The following is a 25,796-nucleotide window of genomic DNA, read 5'->3' on the forward strand; positions in this document are numbered from 1 at the left end:
TAGATTTTTAGGTCATCTGCATATAAAAGGTAATCAGAAATAGTCACTGTCTATGCCATCAATAAAAATATTGAATAATATTGATCCCAAGTGTGTTCCTTGTGGTACACCAGATATCGCTTCGAATTTTTCAGATTATTGGTCATCTAGTCTCACCTATAAATGCATCCCAGTTAAGTAAAATCTGAATGAATCTAAAATTTTGCCAATAACTCCATACCGCTTTACAGAAGTTATATAAGATTAATACTTATAAAATATCTAAATAATGCATACTTAAATATTATATTGAAGTCTCACAAACTAAACGACAGTGCTCACTAGCAAAAAAACTAAAATGTAAAAAATACCTTTATAATATATTTTCATACATGGACATATCTTATGATAGCAATGTTGCTTGAAATAAGGCTATGGCTAGTTCTTGGCCCTCTGCTTTCAAATACTTAACTTTACTGTGAGATGCTGGTGGTGACGTCTTTATTCGCGGACCTTTAGGTCCTGTTTACCCTATTCATGTATGTACCCTAAAAATTTCATTTGATCGTACATATATTGTGCATATTTATTATGTACAAGAATCGATTTATTCTAATTCACATAAAAAATATACCAACGACGATAACAATACTTATATAACTACCATTACCTAAATATTAAAATATTTATTTCTATCTCATACAATTGCTGTGATTTTCTAATCTTACGACTGATCACAAACTTTCTCGCATCTCATGGCATTTTATGCTGCATATCGATAGCAAAACTTGCTAGATTCGCAGAATAGCAAAAGTTTTCCGAATAATCGTGTGCAATGGTGTGACTAACGCCCCTGACATACTATAGCAGATTTTATAGCGCCACTTTTTTTCTGATTGCGCCAGAGTGTTTTCTCAGGTGACAGGTATTAACTGGATACTTTTTTAATCCATTGGGGATCGGAATATGCGAAGTGGATTATAGTGGGTTTTTATGGCGATATACGACCTTCGTATAGTTTTTTTGGCTGCATGAGTGACGAGGATTGGCCGCCTACAAATATGGCGAGATCGTGTAACGTATAAAAATACGTCGATAGAAAATTTATGCGTTGAAATGACAGTGTTTCAGAATATTCCAAAAAATCCAGAAAGTCAGGATTTTAAACATATCATTTTGAATGCGTACGTCTGACACATTTACTACTAAACCTAAAAATATGGCTTTACTAACTAAAGAAAAATTGTATTTACTTAAAGTAGTTGGTTATTGCGCTATATTTCATATAGCGTAGAGTGGGGCTTAGAGGTTTGCGGGTAAAAAAAAGTCTACCAGCATTACCTAAAACAGTTAAGGTATAGATATTTCAACGATTATATTTTGAAATCGAAGGCAAAAGATGTTTAACCTACAATCATATTAGTTTGTTAGGCCATGCATCAATATTCTTAACTAAGGTATTTTGTTTCGTTGGTAACTTTTTAGGGTTTGAGCTATTTGCTTTAGTTTATGATACCTGTATAATTTCTAACCATTTTTTCATAAATACTTTTATGAGATGTATTGTTATTTTCAAATCAGATTTACTGGTTTTTAACTTCACGAAGGAGAAGTTTATGTTTTCTTCAAAATATCCGATTCGCTAATTTTGTTTTCTCGACGTTTCAAGCCATTCTGAATCGAATGGGACTAAATTTGGAAAAAGTATGTGTGTGTGTGTGCGTGTGTGTGAACAGATTTTTTGCCGTAAATCGACGTTTTCTCAAAAACGGTTAGACCGATTTCAAAAATTTAAAAGCCATTCGATGTATTTTGATGAAGACCAGCGTTTCAGAGTTTTGTGTGACGATCGGCCGAGCTGTTTCTTTGTAAATCGCAAAAAAGTGGAAAATTTTTTGTCCACGTTTTAGCCCGCAATTCCTAATCGATTTTGAAAATTCAAAACCCATTCGAAAGATATTGGTTGGGAATCGTGCTGATTAGTTTTTGGCAAAGATCTTAGTCTTGTAGATTATACTAAAATATTACGGCCCTACGACAACTCGTTTAGCTTTACAAATTCATCAAAGTTTGCAGAAATTAGTATCGTTCTTTTGGCATTTGTCAAAATTAGACCTTTGATCGACGTTTTCTCAGAAACGCCTGAACCGATTTCAGAAATTTAAAAGCCATTTGAAGTATCTCAATGAGGACTATCGTTTGTCAGTTATGTGATACGATTTACCTAACCGTTTCTTTGTAATTTGAAAAAAAAGTGTTAAACTTTTCGTCCACATTTAAGCTCATCCTACCAAACCGATTTTAAAAAATCAAAAACTGTTCGAAAGATATTAGTTGGGTGTGATACTGATTAGTTTTAGGCGAAAATCTACCGAACCGTTTTCTTGTAATTAACTGTTGAAAAAAAATTCAAGCGGATTTTTATAGAACTTTTTTTGGCGATATATATCATGGTCTTATAGAACTTACTGAAATATTATTGCCTTACGACAAGTAGCTTAATTTTAGAAATTCATCAAAGTTTAAGAAAATGAGTAGTTTTGTCGACGTTTGTTAACATTAAAATTAGACGATTTACTTGATATAACTATAGAGTACTTGGTTTTAATGAACATACTAAACCATTAAAGTCCTATGGAAACTGGTTCAATTATAAAAATGGTTGATTTTTGAAAATTTGCTATTAGAAAATACTCCGAGTTAACGTGTTCGTTCGTTTTCAATTATGTGTAATAAACCCACTCGGAATACTTCTAATCACTCATAAATTAAATTATTTTTTGTTGATTAAGTCGATTATTTACACATATCGGGAAGTTCATGTGACTTGCCTCAAGGCTAAATACCAAACCAACTAGTTTATATAACGTTTACAGAAGGCGACATGTGGGTGGAGTGAAAGCTCTGGCGAAAACTTTACAGAGTGTAAAAGGTATAAATAAAAGGACAATTTCGTTAACCAAAGCTATTTTACAAAAGATTAATTAATTTAATAGTGATTCTAACTCTGCTGATTTGATGAAACCCAGATCAAGGTGTAATTTTTGTAAAAAAAAACTTGTCCATGAAATTATTATTTTGCATTTCGTGAAATTTCTTTAAAATTGAAAACAGAACATTCTATTTGTTTGCTCGATACATGCCTCTTTTTACTCTGCCGATGGAGTAAAAAGGACCAGATGACAAAAGGAAAATAGTAAATAAAACATGTTTCTATAATTTCTTTTCTATAATTATTGTTGTTTGTTTGTTGCGTGTTATGTGTTTTGATATTGTACTTCATACTGAAAGTCAATTTGGACCTTTGTGGCCAGCCTTACTCGTTTTTGGTCTACATTTGAATATTATTTGTATAATATAGATCTAGCACTGATTAATACAAATTTTACCAATTTATACGAATGCAACTCCTAAATGAGCCAGCCATTGTGTGGAGGTAACGAACGAAGGCTAGCAATTTGTAGACTTAATTATAACCTAGACCAGCTCGCTATCAAGCTGTATGATACCATATTTTATCTGAGATTATTAATCTTAAATATAACCTTCTTTCATGGGCATTGCTGCAACATATTCGCATAACTTTTAGATATATTTTTAATATAATCGCCACATATAATTAAGGGAATAGTTAACCGATGAGCTACATATTAAATTGAGTCTCCAACAAACAGCTTATAGGACAAATCGTTCTGAGAAATTCTGATTGCTCTTTGGAAAAGTTGCGGAATTTATTCATTACATAATCACAAATTCAAAACTAGTGGTGTTTATGGCATTGTACCTTAAGGCAAATTGCTGGAACTTTCCGTACCGTAACGAAATGTTCGAGGAATATCAAATAGATTATTATAAATAAATACTGTAACTTTGTTATTTATAAGAATTATATAAACTGAATTGCAAAGTTGAAAATATTTGTTTAACGTATATTAGAACTTTCGTCAAAATTACAATTAAAATCTGAATTATTTTCGGTATACAAAAAAAATTTAAAAAAAAATTGAAACATTTTTTTTCCAAAAGCAATTATTTTTTAAAACAAGCAGAAAGTTCTTTGAATCATTCAAATCGGACGCTTAGTTCTCTCAAAAACTGCCATTTTTAGCACATTTAACTCTCTATCTCCGAAACCACTGAGCCTGTCTTCGCCAAAAACTAAACACCACTTCTCCCTGTCATCACGAATTGAATGCTTTTTGGATCATTCACATCCGATGCCCCTATCTCTCAAAAAATTGATATCTATATTCTGCATTCTTTGCTCCGTAACTCCGAAACGGCTTTGCCAAAAACGAATAAGCACATCTCCCTATCAATAGGATTCGAATGTTTTTGAACCATTCAAATCGGTTGATCCGTGCGCCCGAAAACGTGGACGAAAAATTGTGTCCATACATACATACGCACACACATGCACACGCACACACCCATTTTTTCTGAGGTATGCCAAAATGTTCAGAAACCTTCAAAACGTCGAGAAATGCAAAAATTTTCAATTTCGATTTTTGGACGATTACAATAACTTATCCTACGCGAAGTTAATAAACTTCAACCGTAAGTGAATATGATGCAAGGAAATACAATGGTTTATAATATGTTCTGTGAAATATGAACCCATTATGAATAGATCGAAAAAAATCAGGATTTTTTTTTTGAGTTTTACATTGCTACAAAACCTTCAATATACATCTATAATTTACATAATTGTATATAACTATAAAACCAAACAAACTTATTTTTAATTTTCCAAAAAAGTGAATAATTGACGATTTTTTGCTTAAGTTCCATTCTAACGTATTTTTTATTCAATTTTATATTATTGACTATACACTATTTCTAATAAATTTTATAAAAAATATAGAGAATTAATAGAGATCTAAAATTTTTGACTATCCATTTAAAGCTAAAAATTACCCGAAGTAACTGCAACACCCCAAAAAAAAAATAAACTCAATATAATTTTTATTGGTAGATTGTCAATATGTCAATTCTATTAAACCTCAACTTCATAGCTAGTAAAATTGCAATCAGTCATACGACACTTTTTGTTGAATATTCAGATTCGGAATATATTTTTCATCATCCATAGTATTTTTCACAATAGTGTTTACGTTTCCGTGACAGTTCATTTACTGTTATCTGCAACACTAAAAGCAATCCGTGAAATTCACTAAAATAAATTTAACACATTGAAAAAAAGTCGCATAACACGAACGAAAACAAATTATTTATCCATTAATGTGTGTTGGTAAAATTAAGATTTTGGTTTGTGGGAGGATGGAAATAATATTTACATTTGCAGCAAACTTTGTATATTTTATTTGGTTCAAGTAATGTCAATATGACTGTTGTGGAAACCGGATTTGTTATTTGGAAAGATTCTGAAATTTAAAACAAAAATAAGACCTAAGAAAACAAATACAGAGTGAAAAGAATAAGCTTTTGAGTGCAACCTATAATTTTAGTCAAACTTAGACAATTTGTGGGTCATCGTGATTATTTTTTTTTTATTCTTGTTCATTCAAACTTTGAAACCGTAAGCATAAATAACCCTTCTTGAATATCAGGCAACAATAATGACACAATTTCGCCAATTTTTCCAGAATTAGGTTTGATAAATTAAACTATGAATTTAAAGTTTTGAGGCTTTAAAGCTATGTGCTAATTGTAAGTGTGTTGGCAAGTTCTGGCAGAAGTGTGCAAAAGTTTGCGCATTTATCTAGGATTTAAAAATGTTCAATTATCTGATAAAATTTGGAAGGTATTATCACTTGCGCGTATGTAGTACGAATGTAATAGAGGAGACTGGATACGGTTGTGCCACTATTTTGGGTTAACCATAATTTTGTTAATTCATTAGTTAGCTTACAAAAATGTAAACGAATTGCTTTGCTTTGTTCCTTGTTCTACGTGGAAATATTGAAATACTATCCTAAAATACGATGGATTTGTACCTAATAATATCAAATCATATGGGAACTAGTGGGGTGTATGGCATCGTGCCTTAAGGCAAATTGCTGGAACTTCCCGTACCATAACGGAATGTCCGAGAAATACTGAATGTTTTCAAATAGATTATTATAAATATTGTAACATAGTCTAATATTTATAAGAGTTATATAAACTGAATTGCAAAGTTACAATTATTTGTTTAAAGTATATTAGAACTTTAGTCAGAATTCAAAATAAAATCTGAATTATTTTCGATATAAAAAAAAAACTAAAAAAAAAGACAAAATTTTTTTTTACCAAAATCTATTATTTTGTTAAAACAAGCTGAAAGTTCTTTGAATCATTTCAATTGGACGCTTGGTTCTCTAAAAAACTGCCATTTTTTGCACATTTAGCTCTGTATTTTCAAAATGGCTGGGCCTGCCATTGCCAAAATCTAATAATCACTTCTCCCAATCATTACTGATTAAATGTTTTTTAGATTATTCAAATCGGATGTTTACTCAAGAACTCGATTTCTATTTTCTGCACTCTTTGCTCCGTATCTCCGTAACGGCTGGACCTACCTTTGCCAAAAACTAATCAGCACATTTCCCTGTTAATAGGAATCGAATGCTTTTTGAACCATTCAAATCAGTTGATCCGTGCGCCCGAAAACGTGGACGAAGAATTGTATCCATACATATATACATACACACACACACTTTTTCTGAGATATGCCAAAATGTTCAGAAACCATCAAAACGTCGAGAAATATAAAAATTTTCAATTTAGATTTTCGGCCCACTACAATAACTTACCCTACGGGAAGTTAAATAGGCAAGAGTCACAACCGTCCACATCTCCAGGGCAGGTTCTAAACGTTACAATAACTTTTATTGACAGTAACGACTCTTATTGTCAGAAATATGCAAAACGAGACAATAAAATCATTTGAAAAAAAATCATGAATATCATTTAACAATATATAATAAAACATATTTTTTTAAATAAAGGTAATAAGAAATATTTATAAAATCTTTTCTTTATACTGATTTTTACTTTTCCTCTCTCTTTCGCTTTTCGCAATTTTTTTATATGTTTGATCTTTACGCGAAAAGGGCATTAATTACATGACACAACCGTATTCACAAAACTTGTCACTGAACCCACACTTTTTAAGACCAATCATCAATATGAGCGAACTAAATTATCTACGTAAAAACTAATCGCTGGTAATTAACTAGCATTGTTTAACATACAGCAAAATAATAAAGAAAGTAATCTATCTGTAAACAGGTAACAGTTATTATTAAAAGAAATCGAACAGAAAAACTTACTTATGACTCTTCAAAAGCAATGCGGTCTACAGATCATTACAACGTTGATCATTGAAAAAAAAGAGTGCGCGTAAGGTTCACACGCGATCGAAGTAAAACTTATTTGCTAATGTACAAGATGGCTTTTTAGTAAAAATAAATACATCAACAATTTTGAATAATGTTTATTAGTAAAATGGTAACACCCGTGACGCACATATTTATTAGTGTCAATCATTATACACATTTTCATAATGATGAATTATAAATTATATATTTATAATAGCATTAAAATTATGTATAATATTTAAAAGCATTAATGTAATTGGAGTCATACTTCAAATATGACATGATCGGTTTGTCATTGTAATTAGCATTTAGAAATTAACCTTAATTAGAGAAATGAAATAATTGCTGATTAATAAATTCTATAATATTCGTTCACACAGAGGATTGTGTTAAAGAACGCCTAAACAAATATTGTTTTTGCAACTTCACTCACCATGTACTAATTGTGTGTGAAAAACTTCATGTGATTAAAACTAACATATATTCATTGACTGATGGTATTTTTTTACTTCTTCGCTGGCGATCTAATCTCATTCTTTGAACAGCTGGAATATCTGTCTTGTCTAAAAATATTTCCCATTTTAATAACTTCAAAGATTTATAGAAACTACGAATAATATAGAAATTTTTTCAACAAACTTATGTTTCATATACGGTGCAATTGATGCATTTGTTTTATTATTTTCAATATAATTATTTAGGGGGGGTAGGGTAATATATTTTTCTGATTCAGGCATTTTTCATTAAATCAAGATTTGTACTATGATGTAACTTTAAAATGTTTATTTATCTATGCTGATTTCCTCGTTTATATCGGTACGCATACAACGACAGATCTCAATTCACATACACGACGACTAATCACAATCGAACCGTGTAGAAATGATATCATCCAGAGCGAATGACGAATTATTGGAAGTCGATTCTTATCTTATCTGCCGTAACGCACTTCCGTTGCATTTGTACGGATTTACACCCTAGTTTTACTTCAAAAAAATCTCATCTTTCTTCCTTTGGATCCTTTCTCAAAATCAGTATGATTTAGATGTTATGACGGCTGTCACTGTCATACACTGGCACAACCGTACTCAGACTCCCATTAGTCATGTTGAAAAATACCATACTATAAAGATAACGTTCTATTGCCAAAAAATAATTTTCTATTTTTATTGAAATATCCATTAAATTCAAATAATGATCATTATAGTCAGACTAATAATTTTTATATTCAGATATATATTACTTTCTCAAAAAATCCATTCAATTTCATTAAAATATTCATCCAATTCAAATAATAATCTTTTTATATTAAGACATGTATTACTTTCTCGGAAAATTTTGAGAGCCGCTATTTGCTATTTACCAAAGAGTGTCAAAAATGTGACAAACTTTTTTCGTCGGAAGTGGAGTTAATGGCGAAGGCATCAGCATACGATACGAGAATCGCACGAATACGCAGCGTCGCCCGCAGCCGCAGCCGCACCCGCACCGTCGCGTTTAATTCAACGGTATCCGAAGCAGTTGCGCATATAAAACAGCCCTGCGTTGCCACGGATCGCCCCCGAGTACACAATAAATTTGCTGGACGTAAACCTCGAAAATACCCACTCTCTGCGCCGGTAACGTGCCCTATTTAACAGCAGCCATTTCGTTGCATACGGGATAGAAATTTACACTTTAGACAAATAATTAGAAAGTGGTTTTATGGAAATCTTTGGTAACAGACTTATATTTTATATTTGTAATTGAAGTAGTATTTTATTTGTGACGCCTAACTTTATATCTGCATCAGTTATATGTCTAATATTGAGCAAAGGACAATTTCTTGAACTATAATAAAATATACTATAAAAGAGAGGGCCACAAAGGTCAAATTTGACTTTGAGTAGTAATACTGTCTAAAGTTTAGACAGTATAAAAATGATTCGCAAAGTGGTCCACTTGGACCCCTAGGAGTCCGTGGCAATTTTCAAAGGGTCCCCGGCGGCTAAAACAAAATTTGGGGGTCCACGAAATGAAAATGGGGGTCGACAGCAGTGAATTACAATACACCATGTTTATTGTAAAATCTATTTATTTACATTAAAGGATAATATTATATATAGACTTATAATAAATCTTCTAATATAGTTGGCAATATTTAGAAATGAACCTAAAATGAAAAATATAAAGTAAAACATTACATATTTGTATAAAGTGTTTAAGTTGTAGCATGTTAGCATGTAGGCATTCGCGTTGTGGTCGAACTATACACTGACAGTTAAGAGACTTAGGGACCGATTCTGCCGCAATTTTATGATAAGATCATGTTATGAAGAATTTTCCATAGTAATATAGACAAAAGTTATGCGGTTGGTGTTCAGTCAGGCGAATTTCTCAGGTTTTTTCATGCAAAACATAACCTAAAAGCCGCACAAATGTCAAAAAACGATGTTAGATAAGTGTGTGTTTCTGATTCCTCTTAGATAACATACGAGTGACATTGCAGTTTATGTTTAAAACGCCGGAATGAACAGCAAATACATGATATTTTGACAGCATTCGGTATGATTCATTCGCATAGTGTATGGGAGTCGGAGCGTAACATAGCTATGCCGTAACATTTCTCTGTTATGCGCAGAATCGGTCCATTAATTTGACAAGATTTGTAACATAGATATCGTATATTTGGATTTGATAAGTGTTTTTTGAATTGTAGTCCTCTCAGCAATGAATTTTGAACTAAACTTTTAGATATTTAAATTACACAGGTAATTTTTTGATTTGGTGGACAGTAAATTGCAGATAGTTTATATCTGGGTTGGTTATTGAAGAAAATTGCTTACATGAATTGTTTACTGACATATGTCATCGGTTTGGTAGTGCTTAATGATGTTTCTGATTATTATAGCAGTTCTACCGTCAGTTATTACACTTAGATTAATGAGTCGAAATTAGTACAGCATATTTCCGAAAATAACATATGATCAATTTAATAATGTATTTAGACTCTAAACCAAATGAACTACATCACAGCACATAGCACTAATCGAACAACTATCGTATTATCTTCAGTTAACTTTCCAAGTCATTTCTAATGATAAAAAAATGTTTTTTTTAATAAATTTCTGAAATTTGTCATGTCTCGTTTTACCCCATTGACGGGTTAAAATGGTACAGCCAGGGAGCAAACAGAATCAGTCTCATTCTCAATTTTTTTAAAAAAAACGAAATAATAGCTACAATATTCAAATGATGCAAAATATAAATTTCATGGGTACATTTTTACAGAGATGTTACTGTATATAACCTTGATATGGTATTTTGTGAGAAATATTCAATTTAGCATGGTTGTAATAACTATGAAATTAATTTATATCTACTTTCCGAAGGGTAAGTTATTGTATTCGTCCAAAAATCGAAACTGAAATTTTATGCATATCTTCACGTTTTCAAGGTTTCTGAACATTTTGGCATACTTCAGAAAAAATGAATGTGCGTGTGTGTGTGTATGTATGGATTTGTCGTCAGCGTTTTCGGGCGCACGGATCAACCGATTTGATTGGTTTAAAAAACATTCGATTGCTATTGATAGGGAGATGTGCTGACTGGTTTTTGGCAAAGGCGGGTCCAATAGAAATACAGATTTTTAGAGAACGGAGCATCCAAATTTATTGATCGAAAAAACGTTCAATTCGTAATGACGGAGAGAATCGCTGATTTGTTTTTGGGAAATGCAGGTCTAGCCGTTTCGGAGATACCGAGCTAAACGTGCAAAAAATAGCAGTTTTAGAGAAAACTAAGCATCCGATTTGAATGATTCAAAAAGCTTTTTCTTGTTTTTTGTTATGATTTATTAACTTCCCGTAGGGTAAGTTATTGTAATCGTCCAAAAATCGAAATCAAAAATTTTTACATTTCTCGACGTTTTGAAGGTTTCTGAACATTTTGGCATACTTCAGAAAAAATGGATGTGTGTGTGTGTGTGTGTGTGTGTGTGTGTTTTGTATGTCCGCGTTTTTTCGTCCACGTTTTCGGGCGCACGGATCAACCGATTTGAATCGTTTAAAAAACATTCGATTCCTATTGATAGGGAGATGTGCTGATTAGTTTTTGGCAAAGGCAGGTCCAGCCGTTACGGAGATATGGAGCAAAGAGTGCAAAAAATAGAAAGCGAGTTTGAGAGAACGGATCAACCGATTTGAATGGTTTAAAAAACATTCGATTCCTATTGATAGAGAGATGTGCTGATTAGTTTTTGGCAAAGGTAGGCCCAGAGGTTTCGGAGATACAGAGCTAAATTTAAAAAAAATGTCTGTTTTTGAGAGAACTAAGCGTCCGATTTAAATGATTCAAAGAACTTTCTGCTTTTTTCAACAAAATAATTGATTTTGGAAAAAAAAATTTTTTGTTTCTAATTTTTTTTTCAAAAAATTTTTTTGTAATTTTGGATTAAAAATTCAAAAAATCACCCAAGCTAAGCACAGTCTAAGCGCCACTCTGGTACAAATGTTTACCCATGTGCGTTTAGACTGCTTGTGTATTGGAGCACTTTTCCAATTTTGTGAAAATTATTGAAAAATGTGAAATTGCCGCCAAGCTGAGCACAGTATAAGTGAAAATGTCGCACAGAATTATTTGCAAATGCGTTTAGACTGTGACTATGAGGGAGCACTTATTCAATTTTGTGTAAATTTGGCAACTATTTTTTTTTTGGAATTCGATTCGAAATGAAATGACGATTGTTAATGTTCTGGAGATGATAAATTGATTTATTTATAATTAACTTTCCATAGGGTAAGTAATCGCAAAAAAATCGAAAATGAAATTTTTTATATATCTTCACGTTTCAGAGGTTTCTGAATATGTTGGCATACCTTGGAGAAAATTGATGTATGTGTGTGTGTGTGTGTGTGTGTGCGTGCGTGCATGTGTGTGTGTTCGGATACAAATTTTCGTCGACGATTTCGGGAACACGTATGAAGCAATTTGAATAATTCAAAAAACATTCGATTCGTATTGATAAGGAGACGTGCTGATTAGTTTTTGTCAAAGGCAGGTCTAGCCGTTCCGAAGATATGGGGCAAAAAGTGCCAAAAACGGTAACTCCGTTTTCAAGAGAACGGAGCGTCCGATTTGTATAGTTCAAAAAACATTTTACTTGTATTAACAGGATGAAGATTTGATCAAATTTTCATGAAGATAGGTCTAGCGGTTTCAGAGATCTAGTAAAAAAAAGCTAAAAAAAATAACATTTGGCGGTCAACAATAATCATTAAGCATTAGACATATGCATATCAAATTATCAGATTTTATTGAGATTTTAACAATAAGTATAAGTTTTGTTTACATTGCTATGGGTTCCGTACCAATGTTTTTCCGTTAGACAGCGACGCGGCGCTTACGCGCTTTATATTTTGTCTCTATGCAGTCAAAGCAGTACGATTGCTTTGAAAAAAAGTTCAGATCTTCCAAAATATGTCAAAATGAAGATAACATTTTTTCCAAAAAAAAATTTTTATAAAAAAAATTGTTTAAAAATTTAAAAAAAAAAAAAAAAAATTCAAAAAAAAGTAATTTTTTGTCCAATTTAAAATTTCTAAAAAATCTTATTTTTTCGAAGTAAAATTTTTTCAAAAATGTTATTCGTTTTTAAAAAAATAATAATTTTTGGCACGGGAAGTTCCAGCAATTTGCCTTAAGGCACGATGCCTTAATTGCCTTAAGACAGAATTCCACTTACAGCTAGTTTTTGTTAATTATGACTTTAGTGTCTTATTTACAAAATTGATATGTGCAAAAAAGATAAAATACAAAAATAATACAATAAATTGAATATAAAATAAAACAAGTTAAAATAAAAATAAAATAAAAACAGTAATACAAAAATAATAACATAAATGAACTATGACGTAATGATGTATGCCGCGTACTGGGAGCCTTTTCTTGTGTTGACGAACCAATTTATTTTGGGAAAATATTTATTTTTTTCTTATTTCGATTTTTTTTGTTTTGAATAACGAAAATAATCCTCACTTAAAATAATGCTCACTTACATACTTCAAATAAATAATTTTAACTTTATAAGTCACTTTAGGGGGGCGATACATGTAACAAGAAAAAAAAATCGATTTTTTTTTTTTTATAAATTGTTACAATAACATCTCAAAAATATGCCTGTAAATATTCAAAACAAAATTATCATTATTTATACAATAAAAACTCATTTAAGTGCCACGCCTCAACTCGACGCTTGAGTGCTATTGTACTCTTATCTGTTTCTGTGTCAAAACTTTAAACGCGTTTTTCTCAAAACGACATTTTTGAAATTTGCGGGCGCGATAACTCAAAAAGTTCTCAACCGATTCCAATGAAATTTTGCACACATCTACTTTACAGTAATAGCTTCTAGTTAAACCTCAAACATTCCAAAAATGTTTCAAAAATTAACCCTTTTACCAAAAAAACCATTGAAAAAAAGGTGAAAAATCGAACTTTTTTTTTCTAAGGTGTGCCAATTTACGATTTTGTGACTTTTTTAATTTTTTTTGGTTTAACTAGAAGATATATGTTTTATGAACACGTACAAACTAATTTTTTTAAATTCAGATCTCCGTACGAAAAGTGAGAACGCCCGCAAATTGATGGCGTTTTCCGATAGGGCCTTGGCAGATTTATTTTTACGGCAGCCATTTAAAAAAAAAAAATTAAAAAAAAATTATTTTTGTGTATTTTAATATATAATAAATAACCCTAAAAAAGTTCAAAAAGATTCAATCATTCCTTCCCAGTTTAAAAAGTCCTCAAAAAATGGTAAAAATTAAGGCGATTACATGTATCGCCCCCCTTTATATAATTCTTATAAAGACAATGTCCTTCATTTTAATTTTGATTATTTTGTTTATCTACAATTCTGTGAACATATACAAGTTACAGTATTTATAAAAATCTATTTAAATGCATTTAATATTTCTCGAATTCTTTAATTGCGGTACGGGAAGTTCCAGCAATTTGCTTCAAGGCACGGTGCCATACACCACTAGTTCTTAAACTTAATTCACTTTTTATTTACTATTTTTTATTGTTTACACCTTTGCCAGAGTAAAGGTTTAGTTGGTCCTTTTTACCTCAACCAAACGTAAGCTCTCATAGAGATTATATAAAAAACTATTGAATTTATTATAAAAATTATATGAAGGTATCTCAAGCTGAACAACAGTGCTCACAAACCAAAAAACTAACAATAAAAGAAAATACTTTTGTTGTGGATTGTTTAACATTGCCGTTTACCTTCTGATAGCGATGTGGTAAAAATGACTGGTGATGGAAGTTGAAAATTTTACCATATATAGAAATTTCAATTTTTTTATTATTAAAATATTTAACTTTTTATTACTTTTTCATTAAATAATTATATTTATTTGTAATACTAACAATAACATTAACAAATGTACTACAATTAAAGAAAACCTATTATATTGGATAATTAAATTATTTTTACTAATAAACAATATTTCAACGAATTTCTTAATGTAAGAGAGCTAGAGTTTTGTTGTAAAAGTTTTTGTATTGATGTGTCGTTAATTTTATATAATTTAAGAGCTTCATCAAGATTAATAAAAATAGATGTCAAAGCACTAAAATTTCTATAACTTCAAAACGATTAACTTTTAAAATACTTCCAAAGCTGCACGCGCGGCTAATTAGCTTCATGTTAAACTTTGTAATTGAAAATGATAAAGTTTAATAGTTTTTAATTAACGTTTCTCTTAGTTGTTAGATCTACGTCGAATATTCATTTAAATGATACCGTTAAGGAAATTTATAAATTAATTATATGATCGATATCAAATCACGTGAATTTTAGTGGATGTCATAGATCAAATATTAGAATTTCATATAAATACATCATGAAAGCGAAACAAATTGTTATTTCAAATTCTTAATATGCACAAAAAATTAGGCATTATATTGCATTCATTTGAAAATATTATTAGTTTTGATTTTTTGAACTTGATAAATTTATTACCTTACCGAAGGAGAAGTTTATTTTCATAAAAAAATCCGATTCGCTAATTTTGTTTTTCGACGATTCAAGCCATTCTGAATTGAATGAAACCAAATTTGTAAAAAGTATGTATGTGTGTGTATGTGTATATGAACAGATTTTTGCCGTAAATCAACGTTTTCTCAAAAACGCCTGAACCGTTTCCAGAAATTTAAGCCATTTGATGTATCTCAATGAGGACTATAGTTTGTCAGTTTGAGACGATCTGCCGAGCCGTTTTTTTGTAATTTTAAGAAAAGTGTTCAACTTTTGGTGCACATTTAAGCTCATTCTACCGAATCGATTATAAAAAACAAAAACTGTTCGTAAGATATTAGTTGGAAATAATACTGATTAGTTTTAGGTGAAAATCTACCAAGTCGTTTTCTTGTAATTAACTGTTGAAAAAAAAATTAAGCCGATTTTTATGGAACTTTTTTGGCGATATATATCACGGTGTTATAGAACTTACTGAAATATTACGGCCTTACGACAAGTCGTTTAATATATCAAAGTTTGAAAAAATAGGTTTTTTGACGTTTGTTAAAATTAAAATAAGACGATTTACTTGATATAACAATAGAGTACTTGGTCTTAATGAACATAATCAACCATTAAAGTCCTACGGAAACTGGTAAGAATTATTGATTTTTGAAAATTTGCTTTTAGAAAATAATCGAGTTAACGTTTTCGTTCGCTTTCAATTATGTGTAATAAATCCACTCGGCATGCTTTTAATTACTCATAAATTAATATATATTTTATTGACTGAGTTGATTATTTACACATATCGGAAAGTTCATGTAAATTGCCTCAAGGCAAATTACCAATACCAACTAGTTTCTAAAATTTTGCAGTATTAGAAGAATTTTAATTATATTATATTTGAATGAAAGTTTTGTAAAAAATAATTAGTGTGTATTATTTCATTTATTTATAAAGACAGCATTTATTGTTTTAATAAATTTGTAAATAAGTTTTTTGAGTATCATGTAACAATAAAATCACGTTATTAATGCAACTATAAAGGTTTAACCTCACCGGTTAATGTACATGAACATATCTTTATATATTTATCTCATACAAAATGGCATTATCAAGTGATAGGGTATGACCGGGCATTAAATCCTACTTGGCTGCCAACAATTAGATTGTGAAATCCAAACCAATTATCTTACAACAAATAACACGTATCAAACTACTATCAGAACTTCTGACCCAGCTAATGTAGAAATGTGTTTTTTGATGTTGATTTTAAAAAAAATCATTGTCTTTTCTGCCCTACAGACGGGGTGAAATGCAGAAACGAGGGGCGAATAGATCTAATGTCTTACTATTTTATAATCTTCACACCTTTTCCAGGGTGTAGGTTCAATTGATCCTTTTTGCTCCACCCACATGTAAGCTCTCATAAGAGTTATATAAAATTTTTTATAAAATAATCAATTATCAATGAAAGAAAGTACTTTTGTTATAGATAAGTCTAGTTGTATATCCTTTTCCCTATACTTTTAAATATTGTTGTTAAAAAATTCCTAACTTTACTTGTTTTTGAGATATTCTTGGCGGACCATTTATCCGCGGACCTTCAATTCTATTCTATTCTATAGAAAAATACTAATCAGAATAATTAAGTCTTTTTTAAATAAATCAAATCACAATAATTTTTGTTTGATGAGACGATAATGATAATTACGGCAAAACATTACATTAAAATATCATATTTTATTTTATATAAAACTTTTTGAGGGCCTTGGGCATTATAAGTCTGGTAAAGTAAATTGTATAATTACACAATGTTGTTTTGTTTTATCAATTTATTTATAATTGCGAAAAAATGATATATTTTTTTGATTCTTATAATTAAAATAAAAATTAAAAAAAAACTTCTACATATTTTGTTACAAAGTATGACATTACATTTCATTTCTTCTAAGAATTTCAAGGCTTTTATTTATAAATCAGTCAATCTACTTCGTAGAGAATGTAGACCTTTGCGGAAATAAATGTCCACCCTGAAACTACCCTACGAAAAGTTTTGATTCACGAGTGCGAGAAGTTCTACGAAAACTGTAGTTTGTTGTTTAGAGTCGAGTTTATTGTTATCGTAATTTGAGGCGGCTATTACACACAAATAATTCCATTTTTCTACACATATAAACTTCAAGAAAACTGAAAGATTTTCTTATGTTTTTGCGTTAAAATTGATGTACTTGTATTTGTGTTCTTGAATGTGTTTGTACGAATGAGCACTCTTCGTTTATGAACACTCACGATATGAGTAAAGTTTCTAACTAAATAATCTTGCTGTAAAAATAGGAGTAATTTTTGTTTGTGCGGAATATCTCAAGTATATAATTTATAATTTCGCTCAAAGTTTGTGAAGTGATTTAAAAAAAAATTATATAACTAGTCATACTATTTCAACAGTATTTTTGTACATATTTACTATATTATAATTGTCATAGATACTTTGTGGTAATTATTTTTTGTTTTTTATGTAATTTATGTAAAACTGTAAATTTTATATTTTGTATAATTACATAAAAATTTTAAAATATTGAATTTTTCAGTAAATATTTTTTTTAAATTATTTCATGAAATGTATAATTTTCATACTTGGAATGTATTCGTTTTATTATATTTTTTTAACTAAATTAAATAAAAATATTTTTATGTAGGATAGACCAAGACTTAGAGGTCCGCACGTGAAAAGGTCTACCGCCAAAAGCAATATCTCAAAAACAAGTAAAGTTAGGAAGATTTTAACAAAAATATTTGAAAGTAGACGGAAAAAGATAACCAGCCTTCACCTTGATTCTTAAGATTTTGCTATAGGTAGAAAAACGGCAATGTTTCAAAATCCAAAACAGAAGTATTTTCTTCCGATGTTGGTGTTTTTGGTTGTCTACACTGTTGTTAAGGCAACATAACTTTAATATAATTTTCAAGTATACTTTACATAATAGTTTTGAAATATGTGTTGTTAATTTTGAGTTAGATTTTTTATTATAATCTCTATAAAAGCTTACACGTGGGTCGGGAACAAGGACCAACTAAACCTTTACCTTTTATCTTGTGAAAAATGTAAATTTAAAATAACATTAGTAAAACAAAGTTATTTTTTTAGAAATAATTAAATAAATAGTTATTCAATCTCTGCTATTGTATATTTCTGACGAAGTACTAGATCAAAGTTTTATAGATTGTATGTCTGTAAGAAATGTACTCGAAAATTTATAGTTTGCATTGATGGAACAATGTTGCTATTATTTTTTAAAATGCCTTTAATGCATTAGATCTGTTTGCCCATTACCCCGCTTATGGAGTAAAAAGATGAGAAATTTTTGAAAAAAATGACAAAAAATAAGTTTTAGGGAACATAGTGATGTAGTTATTTGTTTGGTTTGTGTTATTTGTTGTGAAGTAGTAGTTTAATTTTTATAATAGAATTTCTAAAGTTTAAATTGGTACTTTGTGCTCCGCTCTACCTTATATAAGAATAGTAGTAAATAATTGCGAGAATCAGACCTTTCTATATATGAACTAGTTGGTATTGGTATTTTGTCTTGAGGCAAGTTACATGAACTTCCTGATATGTGTAAATAATCGAATTAATCAATAAAAAATAAATTAATTTTCGAATGATTAAAAGTATTCCGAGTGGATTTATTACACATAATTGAAAACGAACGAACACTTTGACTCGAAGTATTTTCTAAAAGCAAATTTTTAAAAATCAACCATTTTTATAATTGAACCAGTTTCTGTAGGACTTTATTAGTTTAGTATGTTGATTAAGACCAAGTACTCTATCAACCTCATTTACTCTACCAAGTAAATCGTCTAAATTTAATTTTAACCAACGCCAAAAAAACTACTCATTTTTTTAAACTTTGATGAATTTTTAGAATTAAACTACTTGTCGTAAGGCCGCAATATTTCACTAAGTCCTATGACTATGATATATATCGTCAAAAAAAGTTCCATAAAAATCGGCTTAATTTTATCTTTCAACAGTTAATTACAAGAAAACGGCTCGATAAATTTTCACCCAAAACTAATCAGCATTATTCCCAATTGATATCTTCTCTAAGATTTTTTATAATCGATTCGGTAGTATTAGCTTAAATGCCGACGAAAAGCTTAACACTTTTTTCTAAATTACAAAGAAACGGCTTGACTGATCGTCACACAATACCAAGAAATGATAATCCTTGTCGAGATTCATCAAATGCCATTTAAATTTCTGAAATCGGTTCAGTCGTTTCTGAGCAATCATCGATGAAAGGTCCAATTGTGACAAACGCCAAAAAACGATACTAATTTTTGCAAACTTTGACAAATATTTAAATTTAAACGACTTGTCGTAGGGCCGTAATATTTTAGTATGATCTATAAGACTATGGTATCTATCGTCAAAAAAAATCATGAAAATCGTGGAAAAAAATTTTTTTAGCACACTATTACAAGAAAACGTCCCGGCCTATCTTTACCAAAAACTAATCAGCATGATTCCCAACCAATATTTTTCGAATAGTTTTTGAATTTTCAAAAACGGTTCAGAATTGCGAGCTAAAACGTGAGCGAAATGTTTTTCACTATTTTTGCATTTTTATTGATAAACGCTAGTCCTCATCGAAATACATCAAATGGCTTTTAAATTCTTTAAATTGATCCAGCCGTTTTTGAGAGAACGTCGATTTACGGCAAAAAATCTGTTCACATACACACACACTTACTTTTACCAAATTTGGTCTTACTTGATTCATACGAGATGGCTTTAAACATCGAGAAAACATAAAATTAGTGAATCGGATTTTTTTATGAAAACAAACTTCTCCTTCGGGAAGTTTACAAGTATAAACCTTTGATATTAAATTATTTAATTGTAGAATTTATTTTTTCTGAAATGAAATGAAGACAAAACTCGTTTAAACATATATTCCGAAATCAATTCTTAAAAAACATGGTTGTGAGAAGTTCTTGAAAAGAAATGTTGAGATGTGGTAAAACTTTATAGACATTTCTTCGGGTAAAGCTTTATAGTGTAATAATATAAATATAACCGTGTTCTACTCTACAATAAATGCTACAATTTTTTTTGTTAAACACAAAACCCGATACGTTCGATATTAATACTATGAAACATATGTTCGACCGCCTAGAACAAATCGCCGAAGCGTCGTGTATCCGCACGAGGAGAAGTGAAGCAAAATGTCAGTGGACGTGTTGATATTACTTGTGGGCTTATGGCTGGTACAGAAACTTAAGGGACTCTGACATCTCTAGATGCTTCCTGAATAACAAAAACTACGAGTTTGCGAACGTGCACAATATGAATAAAAATAGTGAATGAAATACAACGTTCCGATGCGTCCTTAAAGAGAAATCTACTTATGATGAGACAGCACTTAAAACTTTGCTTCAGAGAATTGATACAGATTACATCACACGTATACAAAATAAATCCTTGAATAATTAGATATTGTGGTATAACATATGTTTGAATAAATACTAACGGTGCATGGCATTGTGCCTTCAGGCAAATTGCTGGATTTTTTTAACAAAAATAGTTGAAAGTAGAGGAAATTGCTTTCCGTACTGTAATTTAGAATTCTTAAAAGCTTTAAAATTTAAAATTAAAATTTTTGAAGGAAATTGACTCTTAAAATATATTTTGATTTTTTTTTCAAAATTTTCAATTTTCTTTCAAGGCAATCGTGTTGTGCGAATATTTTAAAGAAGAGGCCCCGCAGCAGTCTAACGGTTAAACATATTTTATAACTAGTGGGGTGCTTGGCATCGTGCCTTAAGGCGAATTACTGGAACATTCCGTTCTTGGTAATAGAACCTAAAAAAAATCTTGATACGGAACCTAAAAAAAACACGCAAAATGCGTACACATTATGAAAATCTCTATAAAATACCTGATAATTTGATGTCCATAAGTCCAATAAACATTTTTTACCGCAAAATATTTTTTTAACTTATTTTTTTTGAGAGTCCATAACCGCTAGACCTGCCTATCCAAAAATTTGATCAGTTTCTCATCTTGTCAATACAAATAAAATGATTTTTTGAATTATTAAAATCGGACGTCCCGTTCTCTTAGAAACTGAGTTACCGTTTTATCGGTTGATCCGTGTTCCCGAAATCGTCGACGAAAATTAGTATCCGCACACACACACACATCCATCCAATTTTCCTAAGGTATGCCAAAATGTTTAGAAACCTTTGAAACGTAAAGATATATAAAAATTTCCATTTTTATCTTATAATTTGATGCGCATATGTTTAATGATCATTTTTAACCGTCAAATTGCATTTGGCTGGTCCTGCTTTCCCATAAATTTAAACAGTTCTCCATTTCATGAAAACAAGTAAAATGTTTTTTAAATAATTCAAATCGGCCGCTCCGTTTTCTCAAAAATTGAATTGCCATTTATGGCATTTTTTGCCCCGCATTTTCGAAACGGTTGGACCTATCTTTGCCAAAATTATTTGAACTAATCAGCATGTTTCTTTGTCAATAGGAATAAAATTATTTAAATTGGTAAATCCGTCGAAATCATCAATCGAATAATTGATTCATTTTTGGGAAGTCATATCCAGCGGTTTTGGAGATGTATGGGATAAAACAAAATCATTTGATGGGAAAAAATGATCATTAGATGTGTGCACATCAAATTGTCAGATAATTCAGAAATAATTTAATTTACATATTGATATGCACAGGTTTTGTTCACATTTTTATTGGTTCCGTACCAAGATTTATAGTGCTTTACCGGCTCTAAAGAAGCTACTCAACCCGACTGCTTGAAAAAAATCTAGTTTTCAAAATTAAAAAATAATAAAGATTTAAAATTAAATAAACAATCCAATTAATAATTTTCTTTTTTGTAATTCAATATACTACCTATGAAAACTTTATTTCACATTACCGTAAAAATTCTTAATTTCAATGTGTACTGAAATACATCTCAGTCATTTAATTAAACTTCCGTCGCACTTTTTAAACTAAATGCAATAAGTATTTCTATCCAATCTCATTGTATTCAATTTCTCCTGAAAAATAAAAAGACTGAGGAGTTATGCAAAACTTTGTCACATATTTTATTAAAAATATCTTCCGAGCGTATAAGTTTTCATCATATTTTGTAATATTTAGTAGCGAACTTTAGACAAAACTTCTAACTTTATTTTCTTAGAAAGCATCTCACGAAAAGATACAACGCTGCGAGAATCTGCTCATGATTAAATCATTTTTCATTTATGTGAGAATTGCTGAAGAATTTTCAAAGGTGTGCAATGTGAAAGCGTATTTTTCCTTATCCTCTCAGACACGATATAATGATTACATTACCGGCACTCGCCGATGATGTGCTGGAAAGTCTACATAGTTTTATTTTGAATCCCTTTTCTTGCAATGAGTCAGGTGATGAGAATGATATAATAGCTTATTATTTATTATTCTACTTTTTTTTAGTTATATGATACATAGATCAAATAACTCAAAGTACATGTTGAACAAATTAAAAATCATAATCTAAAGATGTATTTTTAACAAACACGTAACGTAATTTTTACGTAACAAAAAATATCAACTCTTACTAATTTATTAATATTAATTTATTATAATCTTATTGAAATTTTTACAACTTATGTGAATACAACTTTTTATAGGCTTATTGAAATTTTTACAACTTATGTGAATACAACTTCTGTACGTTTGAAACTCTTAAATTTAGCGGTACATTTTTTAAAAAGATTGCTGGATACATCTTTCACATACAGTTATAGTTATAGAAATAAAATTCTCGAATCTAACATAAAAATAACTATATTTAAGTTTCGCAAACTAATCGTTCAAAAACGAACAGTCTCACAACGCAAAAAAACAAATTGTTACAAAATGGACAATGTGGTCGCTTAGCTCGTTGGTAATACATTTTTGCCTTCTACTTTCAAACATTGTTGAACTTTTTATAAATTTACTCGTTTTTAAAATATTAATTTCGGACTATTTAACCCGCTGACCTTTAGGACCCGCTTTACTTTTTTTCTATAGTAATCGTGATAATAAGTATTTGGTATATATCAGCCGGGCCGTTTCTGCATAATTATTTGTTGATCTACATTTATAAAACTTTGTTGATAATAGATATCATAGAGTTAAAAAAAAACATACCAAAATATTACGTCTCCACGATAGGCCGTTTATTTATAAAAAGCTATCGAAATTTCAATATTGTCATTAATATATATTAATACTACTTATAATAAAAATTAATAACTTTAATTGGTATCGAATATAATTGTAAGTAGCAAAATTTATTCCTCCGATCTTATCAATAAAAACCTCGTTTATATTTCATTACATCTATATACTTTATATTTTCATTTGAACTACTGTTTTATACATCCACATAATTGCCTCAATGGCCATTACAAATAGTTTCCACATTATTAAGACGTTCATGTTGTTCTAAAGTCGCAGTAAATCCACAAGTATTGTGCGGTATTGTGCGGAACTTTATAAACTATCTAAGGAATCCTTTTAGTAACATCTTCAGAATAGCCTCTACTCTGTTATTGAACTATAATGCGTTTCAGCAGTTTATGTAGAGAATTCCATTATCAATTTTTCATCATTTTTTATCAAAAGCTATTAGAAGATAAATAGATAAATGTATACTTTATTTTTATGAGAAACTGAAAACTATTTACAAATAACGAAGATACTAAGTATCATATTTCTGATACGCTATAGAATCGATCTCGTCAGTTATATTATTTTTCTGAATACCTAAATAAATTTTTAGATCATTTTATATACGAACACGCATATAACTCAAATAATTTATCTCTTTAAGTCATAGACGTAATATAATAGACTTGAGACAGACCTGTCACTCAACCAATTTCAGATATAAAATAATATATTTTCAGCCCGTTCTATACGTTTTTCATCATTTATTTGTGTAACTTGATATGATAAACTCTAAGTATTTGTGACATTTTTATAGAGTAGTCTAGACAAAACAATGTTAATATTAATGAGAAAAGATGGCATTAAGGGCATTAAAGACTCTGAGGTGATAAGCTTAATTCGTTTTTGATCGTCCGTGAATGATGTAAATTATACCGTCACTATTTAATCATTTATCACATAACACTGGCTGCAATTAGAAATATAGTTTTTTGATTTGCCTTAGTTTAACGTTTGTAATTAATGCAGCATGACTTAGTCAAATTTGCTTGTATTAGAATTGTAGATTCTCTCAGAGGTTCTATAAAAAAATGAAAATTTTATTATAAAATAATAACACAATTTATTATAAATTACATTTAAAAACTAATCATCTCTAAAAAATTGCCTAAGGGTTGAATTTTAATAAGTCTTACATAAGTATAAGTACATTTTGTTAATAGTATACTTTATTCTAGATCGAGGAAGCATCGAATGCAACATGGTTAATGTCAACTTTGACCTTTACACCTACCCCAGACGACCACAATACTCAACTGTCGTGTCGAGGGGATAATTTGCGACTGCCGGGTCATGGACTTGAAGATACAATACATCTGGATGTTCTATGTAAGTGGAGTAAAAACATTTTCTTTGAATGTTATAAATTTAATATTAGTACGTAGAACTCTTACTGACTTATAAGAAGTTTTTTTTTCAATTTACTGAAAAATGCTTATGCTTTTGCAGATTTACTAATTATTTGATCTTTTAAAATAACTCTATGAATCAGGCATATAAACTGTATTCTAGTTACATAATGTAAATAAATTATTTATAAACACATGCTCATCATTTTCATACCAAGCTTACGGAGTACGGTGGAGCGATCTTGTACTTTTGACTTATAAAGTTTATATCCAAATTTCAAGTTTGAAAATAAAACTTCTGACATAATTTTAACAATTTTTTCCTGTTAAATATATCTAAATGTTTGCCAAGTAAATTATATAAATTAGCCCTAGTAAGAAAAAAGTATCAGAATAATATTTTTGCCGTAAAAGTAATACAATTCACAATAATAGTAGAAACTTTACAGATCACTTTTACTTACTTTTTTGTTATTTCTGTTTCATTTTCTTAGTTAATTAAATAATTTTATTTAACTGTATCAGTTCATAAAATATTGCTTTGGCACGACCTATGCGGTCGCACTACTTGGTCACATCTACATTATAGTACTATTTGATTAGGTGATAACATGATAGGATTTTAATCAGTGAATATAAAAATAATTGTATTTTAACACTTAACACAAAAATTCCATCGTCTGCCCACAGACTCTCCCCTGGTGACACTGACACTAGGCAGCACTTTGAATCCTGAGGACATTAAAGAGGGCGATGACGTGTACTTTGAATGCCATGTACGAGCTAATCCTAAGGAGCATCGCATCACTTGGTACCACAATGTAAGTACAAACGTGTAACACTTAAGT

The 25,796-nt window shown here is 30.1% G+C and overlaps 1 protein-coding gene across 1 annotated transcript in view; it reads left to right on the forward strand.

Annotated features, from left to right (window-relative positions):
- The window catches only part of LOC113373958, a 471,407-nt gene that overhangs the window by 256,048 nt on the left and 189,563 nt on the right, over positions 1-25,796 (forward strand). The window contains exons 7-8 of the mRNA XM_026614222.1: positions 24,778-24,928; positions 25,639-25,769. Of these exons, the coding sequence (XP_026470007.1) occupies positions 24,778-24,928; positions 25,639-25,769 (282 nt within the window). The remainder of the gene's footprint in view (positions 1-24,777; positions 24,929-25,638; positions 25,770-25,796) is intronic.

The sequence above is a fragment of the Ctenocephalides felis genome, unplaced genomic scaffold (genome assembly GCF_003426905.1).
Source record: "Ctenocephalides felis isolate EL2017-DRISC unplaced genomic scaffold, ASM342690v1 CF-g0.4_SCAFFOLD_01604, whole genome shotgun sequence".
Classification (NCBI taxonomy): domain Eukaryota; kingdom Metazoa; phylum Arthropoda; class Insecta; order Siphonaptera; family Pulicidae; genus Ctenocephalides; species Ctenocephalides felis.